A 20,813-nucleotide genomic window follows, 5' to 3' on the forward strand; every position below is an offset into this window, starting at 1 on the left:
GAAACTGATGGGAAGGAACTTCATTGCCCAGTCCATGATTAGGAGAACTTGACTGGCTGATAGATGATCGACCACGAAGGATTTGGCTGCATCTTGGTGGACAGCTCGCCCAATGTGTGCCTTCCACTCCTCTAGCTTAAGTAGAGCGCTCTCGATATCATAATTTAGCTCTTCTCGTCTGTCTGTATCACTGCGACATTGAAATGATAAACGAAGAAACCACGTTGCTAATTTTTTCTTAAACCGAAGCCACTAGAATTTGAACTGTTCACACAAAAAATAGGGAAATAGGCTCTTCACATTTTACCTAAAATGTACATCAGAGGAGGACAAGGCTAGCTGGATATCGATGACTACATTCCTCAGGTCATCACAGCGATCACAGCAGATGTTGTGTTGGTGCTGGCATGTCCCGCGACGATCACTCTGTCCACTGCTGAGGGCATACACACTACAATGGTCGGCACAGGACTCCTCTTGGGAAATATGGACCTTGAAATCTGACTTGAGATATTGCTTTGCTGCTTTCAGCCGACGTTTGATGGAGTTTGATGTTTCATTGTCCGGACCTGAGGAAATGAAATAAAAAAAGTAACGAGATCCCACTCAATAGTTTCTACCCAATTTGAGCAGAAAGGTACAGCCAAGCTCAGTTAAGACATGGGGAGTGTTTGTTTACATCATATCCTGTCGTGATGGCGTTTTTGCTATTTGGATGGCCAATAACTACAAAAGAGAAAAACCCACAAGCAATCGTATGTGTTTCAAATATAACTTAGCTTACCATGCTGGTGCAACTGGTTAATGGTATCTTCAAGAGAGGCGAGGGCGTTCACACCGTCGGTTTGCGTACTGTCAAGGCCGGCCAGTAATTTCTTTTGTGACGCTGCGCATATCTGAAAAAAAAGAGAGTTCATTATTTTACTTTCAGGTAAATCTATCGATCATTTATTGTGTTATGAGGCAAAAAGTGTAAGGAAGGCTGTCAAATAGGGCAAGATGTGTCAACCAAATATTGCGCGTGAATCAAGAGGAGAGAAAATTTGGTAGTTAATGACATCTGTTATAGCCATGACAACTGTCACAGAAAGACTAACCTTGATGATGCTAAATAGTGTAGATCTTCTCAAGGGCTCAAATGCAGACTCAGCGCAATATTTCAAGTACAGCTGAACTAGGCGAGACGAGATGACGGTGTGCACCACACTTGGAATTTCAATTTTCTCGCCAGTTGATAGTTTGAGATTTCTTGTCCCATACGCGTCTTGGAGGAATGAGGGGCTAGATATAAAATCCAGAAAGTGATCAACCTTAACAGGATCCAGACGCGTCCTCCGCAGTGTTGGTGGCTCGATAGGTTGACCAGGCTTGTTCTTGAAAACATGCTTTCTTGGCTCATCGATCCTCCACTTGGTAAGGCCAGGGATTGTCTGGAGCAATTCTGTTTTGGAATAGTCGCCTGCAAAAAGTGACAATATTTGCTGCCTGTTGTACCATGAGCCTGCCTCTTCATAGCACGTGACCAGTCTAGACACTAACATGCCTTCTCCTGCATTTGAGACCCCTTGGATGTTTTCACGCCTGCTGTGCACCTGTTCGAAAAGCCACGTAGAGTTGCCTGGGGCTATGGCGTCTAATACGACGTCAACAACCTGTTCAGCCTTCCTTCTGTAGTATCGCTGTGTGGAGGCAGAGATTGTCAGCACGTCAGACTTGCACTGTGATCGTACAGGACTGACACTCCTGTCTGATGTTCTGCTAAGGAAGTTGTTCAGGCTCTGTAGCTTGTGCTCAACCTAGGGAGTCGGCTGCCATTCCTGCGAGGTCTCGCCTTCTTGCGCTGACTCTTGAGAAGACAAGCAGAGCACCTCGGAGTTGTGCTCACTTGGCTGTAACAATAAAAATTTGAATAAATAATGCTCCCACACTAAGCATGAAAAAACAAACAAACATAGCCATTGGAAGATGGTTTGCAACGACGTCTTGCGCAACAAGGGCTTTGAGATCGTAGCAATCCCAAAACAAATATTGTAGATATACTTGCACACTTAAGGATCATGATATTATGAAGAGAAACTGTACAAGGATATCTCAACAACGAGACTACATATTATAGGAGTCTCTTTTGTTTTAGCTGTGCCCATATAGTCAGTAGTTTTGTTTGCTTCATTGTGTATCTCTACAGCTGCCCTATAACATATGAGCTACAGCCAGTGAATAACAACTGAAGAAAAGTGACATTCCTAAACTGTCCAGGAAAGGCCTGCGAGTGCTGCTGATCAAAGTAGTCAAAAGAACTAGCTTAAAGTGGCAGATGGGGCACAGGGCAGGGGGGCCAGGAGGCGGGAGAGCAGTGGACGGGAGGCGACGCGTGCCACCAAAAGAGACGGTGATTGAGCGAGATTGAGAAACATTGCATAGTATGTTTCCATACAAGACGGGGATTAGGAACACAGGATACCATAAGCGGGATATTCAGACTCCCTGCCCCTCTCCCCCCACCACTGTCCTCATTGTCTTTAATTGGGCATATACTCATCTCTTCTGCAGTTAATGGGCACATATTCCTCATCTGCCTCTTCAAAAATCTCCTTTCAAAAATCGACTCGAAAATCTCTTGGAACCGTATCTACGTATAAAATACTCTTGTGTTACCATAACAAACTAATAGATAACTGAGTACACATGTGTAATACCTCACTTGACGGTTCTTCCGGTGGTAACAAGAATCGCACATGCGCTTGTGGATCAACAAATGTGCTGTCAGCCTCCTCCATGGGTAGGTCTGCTGAACTTTGTTCCTCTCTCTGCTCCTGGGGCGGTGAAGCATTTGCTACGAATTTCATGGCAGCTTGATGTTTCCCACGACAAATTCTACAAATACCTGTGTTCATAGAATATGACATCATTTATTTGTAAGGCCAGATTTTCTCCGCTTCCTCGAACACCGACTGGTAATCGAGCTTATAATTCTTGAAAACAAGTCAAGGTAGGAATTCATACTTTAGCTGGATTCGAAGATAAAGATACAAAGCATTTTACCTGCTCCAACTGGGACAACAACATTCCATTTACTCTTGATTTCCTTTGACATTCGCAGGTTAACACCCCTCTCCCTCTTACCCTTACGATTTCCATGGAGTGGATACTGACATTTTATAAAGGCCTTGAACTTGACGCCTAACTGATCTCGGTGTTTTGGACAAATTGTGAAGTCACGGCCACCTTCATCAAACAACCCACGCTTGCAAGAACTAGTTCTTTCTCAGATGAGACACTCGTTTGGGATACAGAGATTTGTCAAAGATGAGCACTTATATCTCTAGAGCAAGAGCTCAGAGGAAGAAGCTCGTTTCCTTGGGATGAAATATCGCAGTGAGAGTTACAGTGTGAGGCAAAGGAACAGGAAAGATTAGACATTGTTTTCACAACGTAAAGGTCATGAAGAAAATGACTTTGTTGTGCCAAAGTCCCACTAACAATCGCAGGCAAAGTTGTTTACTTTTCAGTGTAGACGTAATTATTTGGCGCACGAAACATCACGGTTCATGTTTCGCTGAAGTTTTTAAACAATAAGTTCAAGAACAATTTCACAAAAATATATTTAATAATAGTCGTTAAGAAATGTTGTTAAAAAGAAAAAGGAAAGGTACTTTGAAACAAATAAGGCGAGGAAGTGTTTTATTTAAGCTGAAAATGGACAGTAACTATGAATGTCCGTAATTTTCTGTCTCGGCTTATTGGAGTAATATTTTTCTGAATTTTTTCCAGGAATGTTGGGTTAATTTCTTTGTTCCAAGTTCAGGGTCATGAAATTGTTCTTGAACTTACTATTGAAAAACCTCGGTGAAACATGAACTGGGATATTTCGTGACGCCAGATAATTATCTTTGCACCAAAAAGTAAACAAAGCAAGAAACCCCGACGCATCAGTGAAAATGTTTACAGTAGGAATAGTAATTTATTTCCCCCTTTCAATCAATTTTTTTGTCCGTCAGAAACGCGAATGTTTTGGGGAAATGCTAACATTTCTTTTCGTTTTATGCTGTGATGTTCTGAAGTCTCTCAGTGAACGTGCAAACGATATAACGCACGTGAAAATTATCACTCAGCTCATACACGTTATGTATGCGTAATAACACTTTGCGGTATTGAAAAATAATTTTTTCCTTGGGTAAGTCGGCCTTAATGTATATTTTTCTTTCATTATTATTTCCAGTGAATTTTAGAGGGGGTCGGTAAGGGGGGTAAGTAGGGGGTCAGTTGACCAGGGGTCAGTGTTTTGTCGTAGCCCCTCTATTATGCGTTGTGCTGCCCAGACTCCTCTCCACATTTCAAAGCTTGGCTACTAAGCACTAATTCGTATCGTTTCAATATGGTGTACGAGGTTTAATATCATGGAGTGTTCCGGCGAAGCAATTATGTTATCAAGAGAAAATCTCAAGTTTAAGAAGAGTGAATTAGGAAGACGAGAAGGTATAACAAGTAAAAATATGTTATCTAAAGACTTTTAAATGCATTTGAAGGCTCGCAACAGCCGCTGTATCAGTGTTCTGAAACTGCACTTGGTTGTCTTTGTTTTTATACCAATTAGAACTTCACTGGAACTTCAAACTTCATTGTCTTTACATTTCTTTTCAATATTTGAGCTTCCATCTTGGGGTTATGGCTAATCAACGGGTGCGGTTTATGCAGGAACTTTTACGATGTCAGTCATTAAACTAAAATCTTCTGCAAGATGTGCAGGGTTTGAGCTCGATCTGCGAACAAAAAATGGCAGGTCCCAAAATTTTTTTTGATAATTCGTACAGACCAAAGGTGGAACTGAACCGTGGTATAGATATCTCTTTGGGAGGGACTGGGCCACAGGAGATATTTGGCCTCAAAATCACCATACTTTGCTATGCCATTTTATATGGGTAGTTATTAGCTTACACTGATTGACAGGTAATCAATCAAATTACATGAAACTCCCATACATAACTCAAGTAGGACTAATCTACACGCATGTATAGCCACAATTGAATTGGATGAATTGCTCAGGTTTAAGAGCCCCCTACTTTTACCCTCATTTAGTGTAGTATTTAAAGAAATTTATGTGAAAAAAGTAGGGAGGTGGTGTAACTCCCCCCGGAAAATTGCAATTCTGAAACCGTTTTGGCTTTTTGAGTTATTGGGTATGCCCTTCAATCTGGCCAAGTTTCACTGAAATCGGTGAGATGGCATGTATCACCTCTGCCTGGTCCTCTGGTGGACATGCTCTTAAGTCCAATTACCTTATACACCATATAAATATTTATTTATTATTATTATTATTACACAAGCTGTCCCTCTGGTCGGTAGTATTTTCAAGATCCTACCGGCTAGAGGGACAAGATCACACAAAACTAAAAATATTACTCTGGAGTGATTCTAGTGTAGTGTAAGACTAAAGAGCAATGTATCAAGCTATTGTACAAATAAAACTGTGCAGGGACTTGAGTCCAATTACCTTATACACAAGCAGTGTCCCTCTGGCCAGTAGTGTTTTCAAGATCCTAGCAGCTAGAGGGACATGATCACAGAAAACTGAAAATATTACTGTACAGAGATAGTCTAGTGTAGTGTAAGACTTAAGAGCAATGTATCAAACTATTCTACAAATAAAACTGTGCATCGACTTGAGTCCAATTACCTTATACACAAGCTGTCCCTTTGGCCAGTAGTATTTTCAAGATCCTACCAGCCAGAGGGACAAGATCACAGAAAACTGAAAAGATTCAACTGTAGAGTTATTCTAGTGTAGTATAAAACTTAAGAGCAGTGTATCAAACTATTGTGCAGATAAAACTGTGCATGAACTTAAGTTCAATTATCTTGTACACAAGCTGTCTCTCTGGCTGGTAGTATTTTCAAGATCCTACCGGCCAGAGGGACAAGATCACAGAAATCTGAAATGTTACTGTAGAGTGATAATCTAGTGTAGTGTAAGGCTAAAGAGCAATGTATCAAACTATTCTACAAATAAAAATGTGCATGGACTAAAGTCCAATTACCTTATACACAAGCTGTCCCTCCGGACGGTAGTATTTCCAAGATCCTACCGGCCAGAGGGACAAGGCAAAGGAAGTTTGAATTCAGGGATCCACTGAATCAATAAAAAAATTCGTCCTGAAGGAACGATGTATTTAAAAACGTCTGTGCCTATTATAAGTCAAAGACGTCTACAGTGTAATGTGTTAGCCGGCGTACAAATTTACGGTTTACGAACTAGACGGGAAGAGATCTAAAGAAATATACCGCATTGGCCAAACAACTCACTGCTTTACTCTCTACACATTATTCTTAACTTGTCAGGTGAATAAAAAGGTACTTGTCTTGTTGATCAACATAGTTTTACCACTGGCAATTCGCATATTTATGTGATTGGTATAGTCCGCCATATTGGAATAGCCGACAATTTCCGAAAACTGCTCGACTCGGAAATTAGCTCCTAGTACTCCTCGGTTGTCCTTCTGAGCGGTAGGATTTAGGCACAACCCTTGCAGTGGAAGGGTCATAAAGTTTGTAAGTTGTTTTTGTCGTCTCCGTTGTGTTATTGAGGAGGAACTTTGCACATTGAAAACGTTAAATTTATTTTTATACAAGACTGGTTTTTGTGATCTCTATATACTTAAATTTGGGACGTAGAAAAGAAGTAACAATAACAAGATTTTAATGTCCTGAACGAAGAACACCTTTGGTAAAAAATAGAAAATCTTAACTGTCTCTCACAGTTTTGCGTGCACTTACAGCTCTTAAAACCTTATTTGCTTGTAGAATAATAGGATATCATGTTTCTGTTGTACATGAGTGATAAGTGGAGTTACTTGTTGGTTAAACATTCGCTTCACGCAGCTAGTTGAATTGAGTCCTACAAAACACCTTCAAGATTATTGTTTTTGAGTGTCTAAAAGTATTTTAAGGCTTTCAAACTAGATTCAGCATCTTTTACCACACAAAGGATTTGAAGAGTCACTGACTTGAGGGAAAAATATTGCTGCTGTTATGGCGGGATTTTTCAATTGTGGCTATGCGCATGTAGCTGCAAGGAACAGTGTTTATGATGAGAATAAGGTTATTTACGACAAGAGCACTTGCCTACAGAGGTTCTTGGGTACATTTTCTGAAAACAAAGAAGCGTTTGCTGTTTCTCAGAATGCATTTGACAAAAGGCTGCCCATACTGCTTCAAAACTTTAAAAAATGGCGCGGTGAAAGCAAGTCAAAGTAGTTGGATCACTTCAGTTCAACTGAATGGAAATCACTATCAGCTCTTAAGAGGGGATTACATTCCATCTCTAACTGCAGGGAATGCCATGTGAATCATCTGCTTTTCCAGACACAATTCCCTCTGAAAAGTAATCGACGTAAAGGGGCTGACCCAGTAGCTACATGTACAAAAGAATCAGGAAATTTGAGAAAAACAACAAAGGCAGTAAAACCTTCAAAAAAGGCCATTCAGGATACTGCAAAGAGCATTTATTTGAAAATTAATGAGCCATTCAAAAATCCCTACAACATCAACCTTGCTGATGCCTTTACAAAGGTACCTGAAACTGGACTAACACGTGCAAAAACTAAGGTGCAGAAACAAAGGGAAAGAAGAGAAAGTGCTAGGCGATTCAAAAACAGTGCCGCAGAGCAGTGGTCAAAACTTGACTGCGACACCATGCTTAGAACGAGGCAGTCCTTTAAACAGAGAGATTTACAAGAAAATCTCTTCATTTTCAGTCCCATGAAGAGGCTAAAATTCGGACAAGCAAGAGGAAAGCACTCGAGGAGGCGGGCCTTTGAATGAAAAAGCGTCACTCTCCAGATCCCAGCTCTCTTGACTTTGACAAAGCTGGTCTACTACAGGAAGTAAATGAAATGAACGAGGGTGAAAAGGTGAGAACAAACTAAAAAACATATTTTTAAAAACGTTGGAATAGGAAAATTATGTTTCAAACATGAAAACAAATAGCTTCACTTCATGCTATCAATAAACTACCTGTCCCCTCCCTGGCCAAATGAACAGAATTACCTCCATTCCCCCTCACTTTACTTTTCTAACAAAAGGATAAACAATGCATAATAAAAAAAGGTTTCATTCTTGCATCTTCAATTTTTAGTTCACGAACATTTGTTTGTCGTAATTCTGTTTTTAACTAGCTATTTACATATTATTTCCTGTTATTTAATTACAGATCAATTTCTCTCAGCTGGCTAAGAAATATGGAGTATCCGAGAAGACAAAAGTAGGAAACATGGCGGTAAAAGAATTTCTTAGCAAAAATGGTGTGAATGTGGAAATGTTCATGCCCTTCAGAAAAAATAACCCACTTCCAAGAAGGCAGCTTAACAAAACCTTTGGAAGGGAGATCACAACACTAGTGCCTCACACAAGTGCAGCCATAAGAGAAACCCTAAAGAAAAAGAATGCAAATGGGGAATACCGCTTGGGTGAGATTGTGGCTCCAAAATCCTACCAAAAGCTGATTCTGGATTCCAATGGTACTCTCAAGAAAGAGTGTTTCACAATCAGTGGCAGAAAAATACCTTTACTGGAAATCAGGAAAAATCTATTGGCAGAACATGGGGAAATGTGTCTGGTCAGAGACCACTCAGAAGCTCATTATGAGGCTATGACATATAAAGAGCTGGAAATTCACTTGAAGGAAATTGGAGAGTTTAAAGAGCAGCCTGATGGTGAAACAACAAGGGAGGAACTGGTTAACTCACGAAAACACTGGGAGCGAACTCAACACCTGATGATCTGGTCTGACCACTCGAGTGTTATGAATCATGGCCCTATCTTCTTGATGGTAAATGCAATTTATGATCCAGCATTTTATTACACCTCTAAAGAGCACGGGGGAAAGGATGTCCAAGAAATGGTGGAAAAGCCACAAATTTACCTTATGGCAAGGTGTAGAGACACCATCGAAGATCAGCTATTATACAGTGACACCCACCTAGAAGACATCCAACAACTCAGTACAAAGATCACCTCTTCCCACAAAGTCTTCATCAATGACATCTGTCGGATGTTCCATGGTGACCATCCATCACAAGAAGTTGAGAGTGAGGAGCAATTGGGTGGAAACTTTGGTTGCTGTGGTTGCACTGTCATCAACACAGTACTCTGACCACATAGCATCACTAAGAGCCCCACAAATCACCCTAGAAGAGCGAAGGACGAAAGTCATTGCAGGTCCAGTAGGCAAAGAGAGGAGGAATGGAGGTGTACAACCTTTCCAACAAATGAGTAAGGATGACATGATTTGACAGTGCAAGGGCCGAAATCTCCCAACAGATGGTGTGCTAACCTTACAGAGCCAGTTGAGGGAGGAGTTAAAGGGTATTCAGCGAGTCCCTGCAGTGTGTTTTCCTGATCAAAGTGCTTCAATGAATGACCTTAACTTGACCCAGTATGAAGTTGTGCCAGTGGAACCCCTCCATGATCTCAAGGAGCACATAAATAACATCTTAAAGGAACTGCCCAAGCACCTAACTAATGAGGAAAAGCCACTGTTTGAGGAGGCAATAGAAGCAGTGCTCTCCAAAGAAAAATTAAGAGGAGCAAATTACTGTCTCTGTTGTATTGTTCTTGCCCTCCACCTTGGAAGCAACTGCCACCTAACTATCAGAAGGTTACTGTATAGTCTTGCAGAACTCTGTGAATTGCTGTACGCTCCTTCAGACAAGCGCACCCCCGGTTTATTTTACGCTTACATAATGTGACATTCTGCCATGTAGTTGCCATTCAAAAAGTATTTAACACCACAGAAGTCCTGACACACAGAAAACTCTATGGTATATATTATCATAGCATCACCTGCCATGCCCCCTTCACATCACGTTTAATTTCACAGTGTTGTAGACACAGAGGAGGAAGAAAGAGAATTCAGCACCATAAATGCCATTAGCCAGACAACCTCCAGTGGTCATCCAGAGCATATCATTCCCAACTGCATAGTTCCTGCTCAAGCAGAAAGAAATTTTAAATCAACCAAAAGTAGCTTTCTTAAACAGCAGTCAAGGATTGGAAAGATAGCCAGTAAACTTCCACAGTTCCCTGACACAGTAATTCCCTATGAACTTCTTGACAATGAACTTTATCAGACTCATTTAGAAACCATCAGTGATTTTCTTCTGTGTGGAAAAGTAGTGTGGTGGCACGTTAATGAAGATGGCAAAGAAATTGTATTCCATGATGGAAAAGGATGGCCAGAATTTCAAGAGCAAGGCCCCCCTCTGCACCACTTTCGTTCTTCTTCCTTTGAAAGTGAAGGCAGCTATCTCAGGGAAAAGTGGGAAGAGTGCTTGAACCAAGGTAGCCTCCACTTACCTATAAGGAAAGTGAAAGTCTACAACACTGACGGGCACCTAGCATATATCGAGTATTACAGAGTGTTCAGAGATGAGGAATGGCCAGAGCCAGAAGATAATAACACTGAAGAAAACCAAACAGATGCAGACAACCAGATCGATCTTTCTTTTCCTGGTGATCAAGAAGATTTAGAAGAACAAGAAGAATCAGATGCACTGATCACAAGTTTGGTTTACACTTCTGTAAATGATGCTGCTGCTGAGCTGAGTGAGGATGACTGTGATGTTCATGATGATGATCATGGGAGTGGAAAAGAAGGCAGTCTAGATCAAACAACTGCAAATTATCATATCAACTCACCAGGTGTTCCTCCTACCACAAATCTCCATGTTGCAAGTAGCTCGGCAGATAATGATGTCCATCAGCAAGCAGAAAAGGATCCTAAATTAACAGAAATGGAGAAAAATCAGCGAGACAGTAACATCCTCCAGACACAGCTTGCCATGTCTGCTGCCGAGGTCTTAAGCACGACATCTCTAGTAAAAACACTTGACAAAGCAAGAAAAGCCCTACAAGAAAAACGAAACAGAAACAACAAGTACTGCCATGACAAGTACAAAGATACTTTGGCCTGTGTTCAGACACAAGTGCTTGCTGCTCACAAGAGTTTATCACAGGAAATAGAGCAATGGGAAAAGGAATTTCTCCTAAAGCATGGGTTTGCACCAACATATGAAAACTTTCAACAAGAGGAAAAAATAAAAGCAGCATACAAGAAAAAGAGATTGAGCAAGGAACTACTAAAACACTGGAAAATAACAGTGCATATTTATCCATTAAGTTGAACATAAAAACAAAATAATTTTGATCACGTGAATTATTGTTCAAAGAACTCCACTTCTAGTTCAAAAAGATTTAGAGCTGAGAAATAAACATTTTAATGAGTAGTTATTGCCACTGTATTTTATGTTACCAGCTGGCGTTTTCTTCGCCAGAGAAAATCCCAGTAAAGAATTTAAATGATATTTTAATTTATTTTCGTTTACTCAGTGTAAGATTTTGTAAAAATGTTAGCGAAGAAAGGCTTATCCTACCTTTTTTCAGTTATGCAAAGAGCGTTCCATTCAACTGAGATTCGTTGTCAACGCACGTTGAGAGACTGTAAAGGACTGTGTATAAACACAAGTAGTATATATTGGAATTCATAAAATTATCTAGGAATAAACACAGCTTGTGTGACATATTTCTCCTGTGCTAATACACCTCCATTCATCATTAAAACAGTTCAGCTAAGCCTTTTGGGCCGAAAATGAAATAGGTATTTTTACAGTTGTTAAACAACAGTATTAATAACCTGAGTGAGGTTTTTGAATTATAATTTATAGCAGATTTTACATTGCAATTACAACCTTACAAATACATGGGCTGAAATTATATATTACGTACCTGTGTCTGGTGAAGATCCGTTCAAAATATTTCGAGATGAAAATCCCCCAGTATACCAATAATGAGCAGATAATATTTTTACACTGGCAAACTTCCTTCATATTGATACATTTCTTGATTTAGTACACCTTCGAAAAGCAATGCCATGATTGTTTACACATACCACGCTGAAACTTGAAACTTGAGAGCTCTTTAGTTAATAAAGTTAGCGATCACCAATACTTAACTAGAAGCCTCGCTGGGGATCATGATCTTGCTTTCAATCCATTCCTTAATTCACAGGAGGTACTGCACTGAAAATTGAGGGAGTCAGGAGGTAACACACATCACCGGGTCCTTGCCCAGGATGTCGTCTTACTGCTGAGAGGCAACTTGCACAGAGATCACAGGTAGTCTGAGATGGAACAAAACAGCTGATGTCTGAAAGGTCACAACAAGCTGTGACAACTTCTTGTGGAACTGGATATGGCACCTTTTTCTCCAAATTTAAGAAAATTGCTGAGCTCCTGCTGACACCAAGGGAGTATTGCAAGAAAACAAGTGTAGAGCTCACCACAGGAGATGCGTCACTTGGTGATGTAGTGTCAGGGAGAATTCAGGATAGTCTTCAGATGCAATATAAAACATGAAGGTGCGCACAAACATGGCAGTGTTTCAGCCAGAAAATTTTACTTGAGGGCCAATGTGGCCCCTGAAGATCTTTTTTAGGGGCCAATTTTTTAGGAAAGGGGCTAATAAACTGAAAGCTACAGAAGGAAAAAATGCATCAGGGTACCAAGGAAAATAAAGCAGTTTATTAGGATCTATGAAAAAATCTAATAGTAAGTGCTTTTTGAAGGGTTTCTAGTCAATAAAGTTTCTTTTGAATCAGATACTAGTATGAAGGATCGGTGCATCACAAGAGAACAATCCCTAGGCCTACATGACGTAGTCAATGATCAAGGGTTTGCAATGCATTATAGGGCAATTTCAAACTCTGTCAGCCATTTGGAAGTTTTCCCATATGAGAGAATCAATACAGCAAAGCAAAAGGATGGATTGACTTCTTTTCTTATGTTGAATGTTTTAGAAAAAAAGATCTTTCAATAATGATTTTCTAGAAGGACAATGTGTGACAAAACAGCCGTTATTGATCATAACACAGAGAAATGTAGTCGCCATTATGCCGTACTATGGTGACTAAACCAGAATTTTTGGTCACCAAGGATGAAATGCTTGTTGCATTGGCAACTATATTGATCACAATTTCCAGCCCTAGGATGGCTTTTAAAATATTATGCCTCTGTTAAGCCTGCAGTCTTGAAAAAGGAAAGGGCCAAATTGGCCCTTTTTTCGTTTTTCTGGGGGTCACCTCTGATTGCAATGCGGGATTCCCACAATGGCGCGCTCTGGTGGAAACACTGATATGACATACGTTTACCTGCTTGCTGTGACCACTTTTCCATTTACAGCTGTTGTTAGTACAGTACCAGTGTCCAGCAGAGTCTTTTAGGACATGGCAATATCCAGTGGGGTTTGATGGCCCCTAAGAAGCCCCATGAAACACTGCATAGCAGTGTGCTGAAATTTGAACATGTATGAATTCTTGACAGGGGTGGATAGCTTCCAGCAACATGGTATACGTTGTGTTATCGCACTTATATCCTCTTCTGTGAGGTTTTTGGCTGAAGAGGGACATGAATGTGACTTGACCAATTTTGTGTGGTCGCATGCTCTGGCTTCCACGCATTAGAGTATCGATGGGCACAGTTCAAACATTGACTCGTTCACCTTGAAGTTTACTTGGGAGACTTTTCCTGCAAAAACAAAAATTAAATTTATGCTACTGAAAGGAATTTACTATTTTTGTACAGAGGTTTTGTCTTTCCAAAATGATTTTCATTTTACATTGTTTCTAAATTAAAACTCTCTACGTAAAATTTTGCCATCGATCCATTTGATTGTCTCCTGAGGGTTTTTGGGTATTAAGTTGGCGTGGTCAGACAACATGCGTGTCTGGAGTTGTGGGAGGCCTGGGAGGAACAGGGAGGAAACATGGCTATCGCCATGCCTTCAAGTTGTGTTATAAGAGTAGTTGTCAGTTTTCACCGATGTAACGACGACAGCAGCACACTGGAAAGATGCAGAAGCAGGATAACTGTTCAGATACCTGGTATCAGTAATCCTCTTTCTAGACTAATTCAGTAAGGAATTAAACAAGTAACCAGTTAGTTATTATTTTCTTTTTTTTTATTTTAACTTAAAAAAAATGTAACAGTATTTAGTCATCTACAGCATACCAACCTAGACTAGCCTTTGCTACCTGTTGGTATCCTTAAAAATGTAATTGCTCCTCATGTAAATAAATAAAATTATGTGTATATGTGTGTGTATGTGTATATACCTGTAGATCTTGCAAAGCAAGGCAATCCTTCCACATTCAAGAGAGCATGACCACAAACAATAATCAGGTAGATGAGTACGAAACAGACAGTGACTCCAAATCATGGACATCGATGATCCTCTTGACAATCACAATGTGCTCTACTCCAAATCCACACAATGACAGTGTCCAGATCAGGAAGAACACTAGAGCTGCAATTAGGCTATACCTGTGAGTTGTTTCAATACAGGTTTTTTTTTAACCGTACCTTAAGTTTTTGATCAGCTTTTTGTCCAAGCATGTTTTGGGTTGTTCCAATTTTTATGCTCATTGACCTCATTGCTTCATTGGAAAATTTTCAAATTTAAGATTAAAAGGGTGCCTGAAAGGACATAAAAGTTGTGTTACAAACTCACGGTTTACAAGTTATGCTAATAAACTCAATTTAATCTGTTCTACCCTCAATTCAGAGTAGAGAGCCTTTTTGTCATTGTCAAGAGGTATGGCCTGCAAGAAATTGCTCAGAAACACCTTAAGCATTTTAAGAGGTTGCAAGAAGCGGTAGAGTGATATAAGTACATTCTTTACAAATCTGATGTTAGCTCTACTGAAGTAAATTCCAGAGTGAAATTAACAGATACTGGAAGTTCTGTGCTTCACATCACATTTTGTAGAGCCAGAGCAATTGCTAAGAGGAGGGGGCAAATGAGGTGGGGTACAATGTATTAAACTGTTACAGCAAAATTTTAAATGTTAGCTATTAAATGGCCTAAATTTTTAATGTTAGCTGTTATGCAGACTCCCCCCATCTAGACCCTCGTATTTAGCTGGTGGTTTACGTTTCGATGTTATTGTGCGGTTGCAGAAAATCACAACTTGATCTTGTGGTTTTCAATTTTTGCCTTTTTTCCTAACAGGGGTCAGCAATAAAGTAAAGAAATGATCCTTGCAGTGAAATTCCAATTAAAGACATTATATATCATAAACTTCACATCAGAGGTCAGAGGTTCAAAATTGACAGTGGTCTCTTAAAGCATGTTTGGTGATGAACAGTTTTGCCGTTGTCTCCCCATGTGGGGAGGTAATTTGGACATGCGGCCAGCCTTCAAAGCTGAGAAAGCACATAGAAGGATGCCAACAGAGTTGTAGGATGTCATTGAATGTGTTCAGCTTTGGGCAGCACCATAGATTCTATTTGGAAGGATGAGTTTCAGGTGAAGTTGAGGTTTGAGAAAAACTCTTCTAAACCTGAAATTTGAACATAAAAAGACCTTCAAACGCTTTCGGGTGCTGGAATGACAGTTTTTGTACATTTTGACATGTCAGCTTCTCCAATAACTCATCACACATGATAATTGTGTGGAGCAAACAAAGTTCACATGGTTTTTCCCCTTATGTGGCCTGCCTGGAGATCGACATCACTATTCACATGATGATATTTGGCCAAAAGCTATCAAGCAAAAGATTTGAAGGGAAAATCAGAGCTTATCTATATCTTTCACAGCAAGCAAAGGTCACTTTCACTGACTGACTGCTCTGCGAACGTTCAAGTGGATGTGGCTTTATCTAAGGCAAATATCTTCAGTATGTAAGCCTGATGTTTCTTCTCTATAAATTACTGTAATGATGACAGAAATCTTCGTTTTCCTTATATAATTCATGTAATCTCAAACATTTTATTATCCATTACAAGTGAGAAAGAGTCATCGATGAGTCAAATCGAATTCAACATAAAAAGTGATCGTTTGTCTTCCAGTGGTAAGTCTTTCTCATCTGCAAATGTGAATGCATTAGTATAATTTTATTCAAAGAAACCGGGAGGTGACAACACGTTGGAATACATATGCCTGTGCCGAGTCCTTTGGAGCCTTATTTGGCACCACTTGGCTCTGTGCAACCTTTAATGAAGTCGGTATCCCCAGTCGTCGCTCCATAACGTACAAAGAACTTTATGCCATCACCATGGCCATGACAGTCTGGGCCCCCTCCCTAACCTCACAAAGTCTTTTGTTTCATTGTGACAATCAATCAGTCGTGCGCATTCTGACCTCCGGTTCCAGCAAATGTCGCCACATTATGTCCCTCATCCGTTATCTTTTCTTCATCTGCGCCAAGTTTAACATTGTATTGAAGGCTGTGCACATCCCTGGGATACTAAATTCTGCTTCTGATGCCTTGTCTTGATTACAGGTCCAACGCTTTCGCAAGTTGGTGCCTGACGCAGACCTCCTGCCTACGCCAGTCCTTCCGCTGAACTTGGCCGCCTTCAAATGAGGGCTGACCACTACTTCCATAAAGGGTTAGCTGAAAATACCCATCGCACATACAGTTCCGCGCAACGCCAGTACCTCACATTCTGCGACAGACATGGCTTCACTGCCGTTCCCGCATCCGAAGAAACACTCTCTTTGTTTGTGGCCTTCTTAGCTGACCGTTTAAAACCACAATCGATTAAAGTGTACCTCGCCGGCGTACGTGCGTTACACATCAGTCACAGAATTCATAATCCTCTTACTCACACTATTAAGCTACACCAAACCTTGCGAGGAATTGAACGCGTACACTCCAGTCCAGCCAAGCAGAAATTACTGCTGGCTGGTTGTGACACAAGCAACATCAGCAAAGCAGATCTTAAAGAGGCTAAGTGTCAGCTGCTCAAGGAAGAGCCAGTGTCTTACAGGTAAAACTGATGACTTGAATTTTCTGCTTTTCTTTAAATGTTTATTCCCCGCAAAAATCCACAACCGTGCGCTTATTAAGGCCAAATCCATCGATCTGAAAAACCTAGTCACCCCCATCCTTGTTCTTTTCAGAGAGCAATTCTTACTCTATACTCTATTAGAATTTCTTTTATGATATAGATAGGACCCTTTATCATGAGCCTCTGACTCGGGGGACTGGGAGACCACCCTCTGTGTAATTTGACATGAAATAAAATTGTTTTATCTTATCCTATCTTATCTTATCTGCACGCACTCTGATTGGTCAAAAACCCATGTTTTATCATAGTATAAAACATAGACAAAGGGCGTTTTATTTTATTTTTTTGCCTATATCATAAAGCAAGTGAAGACGCCTTAGCCGAGTATTACACTGTGATAAAACACTCTGGACATTCAAGAACACTTGAGAAATGCAGAAAACACTTGCCTGCGGCTCGTGTTTTCTACATTTCCCTCGTGCTCTCAAATGTTTGTCATTTTTTATTACAGTGTAACACACAGCTTAGGCTTCTTCACTTGCTGAAGTAAATAGCCAATTGGTCTGCCTCCTGCCAGTTGGGATTTTTGTCAAGTTTCTGTTTAATTTACAATATTTCTTTGCTTTTTTCAGTGTCCACAGCAGTGCTAAACCACTTCAACTCTTAAATTAAGTGATTTATTTATTTTGTTTTATTTCATTTACAGAATTGTTGCTGACAATCTTGACTTCAGTCTCTCAGCTAGAATCCAGACCAGTAAGTTCCGGAATCAGTCAATTCATTGGACACATCACTTGGCTATTCGCGATAGGGTTATACCAGACCCCAGCTCAGGCCCATCCGCATTCCCTACAAAAGGCCAGTTCAAGATTGCAGATCTAGAACTTTCGGAATTACTACCAAGTGTAGAAAGTAAGCTTGCTGTGGAGAGTGATTTTGTTGTCTTGGTTACACGAATGGTTGTAAAGTTTCTACCAGCTTTTACAATGTTCAGGGATGTAGTCATTCACCATATTCCTCACCAATATAGCAACGAACTGGCCAGAAAGTCTGATGTGGTAAGAATTATTTGTAAAATAGGACAAGAATGTTTTTTTAGAACCTTACCATTTTATTTACCCAGTATTTTACCAGCTTAATCCATTACCTTGTCCAGTTTATCAACCTTACACTTCACAACAAAAACGATTGATAACTTTATAAATTTTATACATTGCAAAAATTCATTCAGCAAAGTTTAAAGGTAAAAATGAAGCCACCCATGACTTAAACAATTGAAAAATAATTGATGTAGTAGGTAGCCTACAGCAGTTGCAACTGGTGTCTCAGTTCACAGGTAGTCACTAGATGAAAGAAGTAGTTATTAGTTGTGGAATACATAATTATGTTAATTTAGTTGTTTATTCTCAATAAATTTGAAGTGTTTCCTTGGTTTGGAATTCTACAATACAAATATTCCTGGTGAGATGGCACAGTACTTGATGTCTGTCCAAGAAAAGTATGTGCCACAACTGACCCAAGGTGATAGGAAGATGATTCTTCAACCAATCTTTTTGGATGGTGACCAGTTAACTGAGGAAAGGGCTAGGAATGTTCAGTGGGTGTTTCAAGATGGTGATGATCAGTTCGATAGACTAGAGGGGTTGGATCCCACTCATGCAGACTGACATGCCAAGGTCAATTTATACAAGGTAAAAATCTGTCATTCACCCTTTATGTTATTATCAGATGTATTGTCATCATCATCATCATCTTATGCGTGAGATAATTGGAGAGAGTTAATTTTCTTGTCTGGATTTTTAAATGAAACAAATGGACGATTAATATGAAAGTTCACATCAAATTTTAAAAAGAAAGAGGGTATTTTCAGGATTCCTATATTTCTGTGAAGAAATTATGCCAAAAACTTTTAAGTGGTTATAAATTATTGACTATACTTAAATTTGGTGCTTTTTGGTTGCTCACTTTAGATTGAAAACAAAATATTCCTGAAAGATGAATCTGCGGCAGAGATTGGTACTACCCATGCCACCATCAACAGAACTGGGAAAACAACTGCCAGGAAAGGAGCAGATGATTATAATTCCTACAAGGAGTTTCATGAACGAGAAATTGAGGGGCATGTGATTGCAGCATTTATGGTTTTTTGTGGTATGCAAAGCATGGAAGGTGTGCCTATCTATATTTGTATTGTACCTTTACTGTAATACTGGAATGAACTGAGTACTCCATGAATGATGTTTGTTGTTCATGTTCATTAACAGGGGAAAAAAGAAATTTTTATTATTAAGAATTTCTAGAGGTGTTGAAGGGAAGCATTAAAGATAATAACCTTTCATGCGAAGGGTATAGAGGCCTACTGGAACCAAACAGTACATCTGAGTTTGAAAGAACAGCACAGTGTTAACATGGTGATATAATCAGTACTGTTGTTGTTCATATTATTTGTCCAAATAATCTTGAATTACTTAGTCTAAGTATTAATATTGTTTGTTGTTGTTTATTTTTCTGATAAGATTGACAAACACAAGTTATGTGATAATTGTTTCTCTATTATCTACTTATCTCCAAAAAGATATGGTAATATCATGTGTAATGGATCTGATTTACTTCATAATTTTGTAATTTCATTATAATCTTAGCTGATCCCACAAAGGTCCAACTACCTGACAAGAGTCTGGACAAACTTGCACGATGTGACTGGCTACATAATATGGTTACAGAGTTTCTCAGGGAATTTGTGTTTGATGTTAAAGAATCAGATGAGATCATAGAGCAAGTAAAGCGCCTCGACAGGAACCAGAGAGAAGGTTATTTGTGCAGAATCTGTGGTCAAAGATACCAGGGAGATTCATGGCATGTGAGGTAAGTATTGAGACATCCAAATAAGCATACATAGATATATAGAGAGTACTGTATGGGCAGTGTAAAATGTTTACCAAGCGAAAGGTTCCCAGTAGGAGGATCCAAGGATACAGTGTCTTCTCAGAATTTTATAAATCTATGTAATTTAAGAGGATGGAGACCAACTCTTGACTGTTCCAGCTTTAATACAACATTTCGGCTCATGCTTCTAAACCACCCAGCAGCGAATTTACTGTTCAGTATGTAACTTTTAAAATGTTTTTTTTATTATTATTATTATTATTATTATTATTATTTTTACTTCTTAAGGCACAAGATAACCAAACATGCTGTACGATTGCAAGATACTTCATCTCAAGACATGAGGAACAGCCTAGGCTACTTCAAGTGTCAAGATATTAATTGCGGACTGGTGTTCAAAACAAAGGCCACACTCAAGAGGTATTACAGTTAATTTTGAGTTGTCGGTCGAGTTAACCCTTTACCCCTAAGAGTGCAAATTGGCACACAAGGTCATAACTTTGTGAATATTTGATAGATTTCTATGAATTTTTGCCATGAAAATTGTCTTGTGAAGATCTGCTCATTGAAGTCATAAACTTTTGACCCCCTCCCATCCAAGACATGGTTGACCACCCCCAGAAGTTTTAAGTTCAGATGATGACATAGGTGATCACGGAATTTCATGTCAAATCTTCAGTGCTCATCAAGGACAAAGTAAATATTTTGGCTTAATTCATAGCATCAGTATTTTGCTCTCATCTTGTTTGCAGGTACTACCTCTTATCTAGTCAACGAAGTTTAGTGTAAATAATTACTTTCTCTTCAACCTCCATATGCGTATCAAAGATTATATTTTTATCCATCTTCCAAAAGACAAATAGTGATTTGATCATTATTTGTCCTTTCCAATATGAATGGAAATATTATAAGATCACCTTTCATCTTATCTTCCTTCTACATCACACTACAGTTGGCAACAGTTCAGTGCAAAGTTATCAAGTACAAACTAAGTATTTAGCTTTCACAACATCCTTGTGTACAATTCGTATCTATAATCATCAAAAAACATATGTCACTGTTCATTTGTAACCTCCATTGACAATC

At 39.5% G+C, this 20,813-nt stretch overlaps 1 protein-coding gene and 1 long non-coding RNA gene across 2 annotated transcripts; both read left to right on the plus strand.

Moving 5' to 3' along the window:
- Window positions 1–6,672: 6,672 nt before the first annotated feature.
- On the plus strand, window positions 6,673–9,950 carry LOC145486303 (uncharacterized). Its single transcript, XM_081464944.1, has 2 exons — window positions 6,673–7,907; window positions 8,207–9,950. Exons 1-2 carry the CDS (start codon window positions 7,815–7,817, stop codon window positions 9,146–9,148), a joined length of 1,035 nt encoding a protein of 344 aa, XP_081321070.1. The 5' UTR covers window positions 6,673–7,814; the 3' UTR covers window positions 9,149–9,950.
- An 8,407-nt stretch (window positions 9,951–18,357) lies between these two features.
- LOC145487619 (uncharacterized) lies at window positions 18,358–20,336 on the plus strand. The gene is made up of 3 exons (XR_014049428.1): window positions 18,358–18,532; window positions 18,812–19,706; window positions 20,016–20,336. It is a non-coding gene; the product is annotated as an uncharacterized LOC145487619 (long non-coding RNA).
- Window positions 20,337–20,813: the final 477 nt, after the last annotated feature.

Source organism: Orbicella franksi, chromosome 5 (assembly GCF_964199315.1).
Source record: "Orbicella franksi chromosome 5, jaOrbFran1.1, whole genome shotgun sequence".
NCBI classification, from domain to species: domain Eukaryota; kingdom Metazoa; phylum Cnidaria; class Anthozoa; order Scleractinia; family Merulinidae; genus Orbicella; species Orbicella franksi.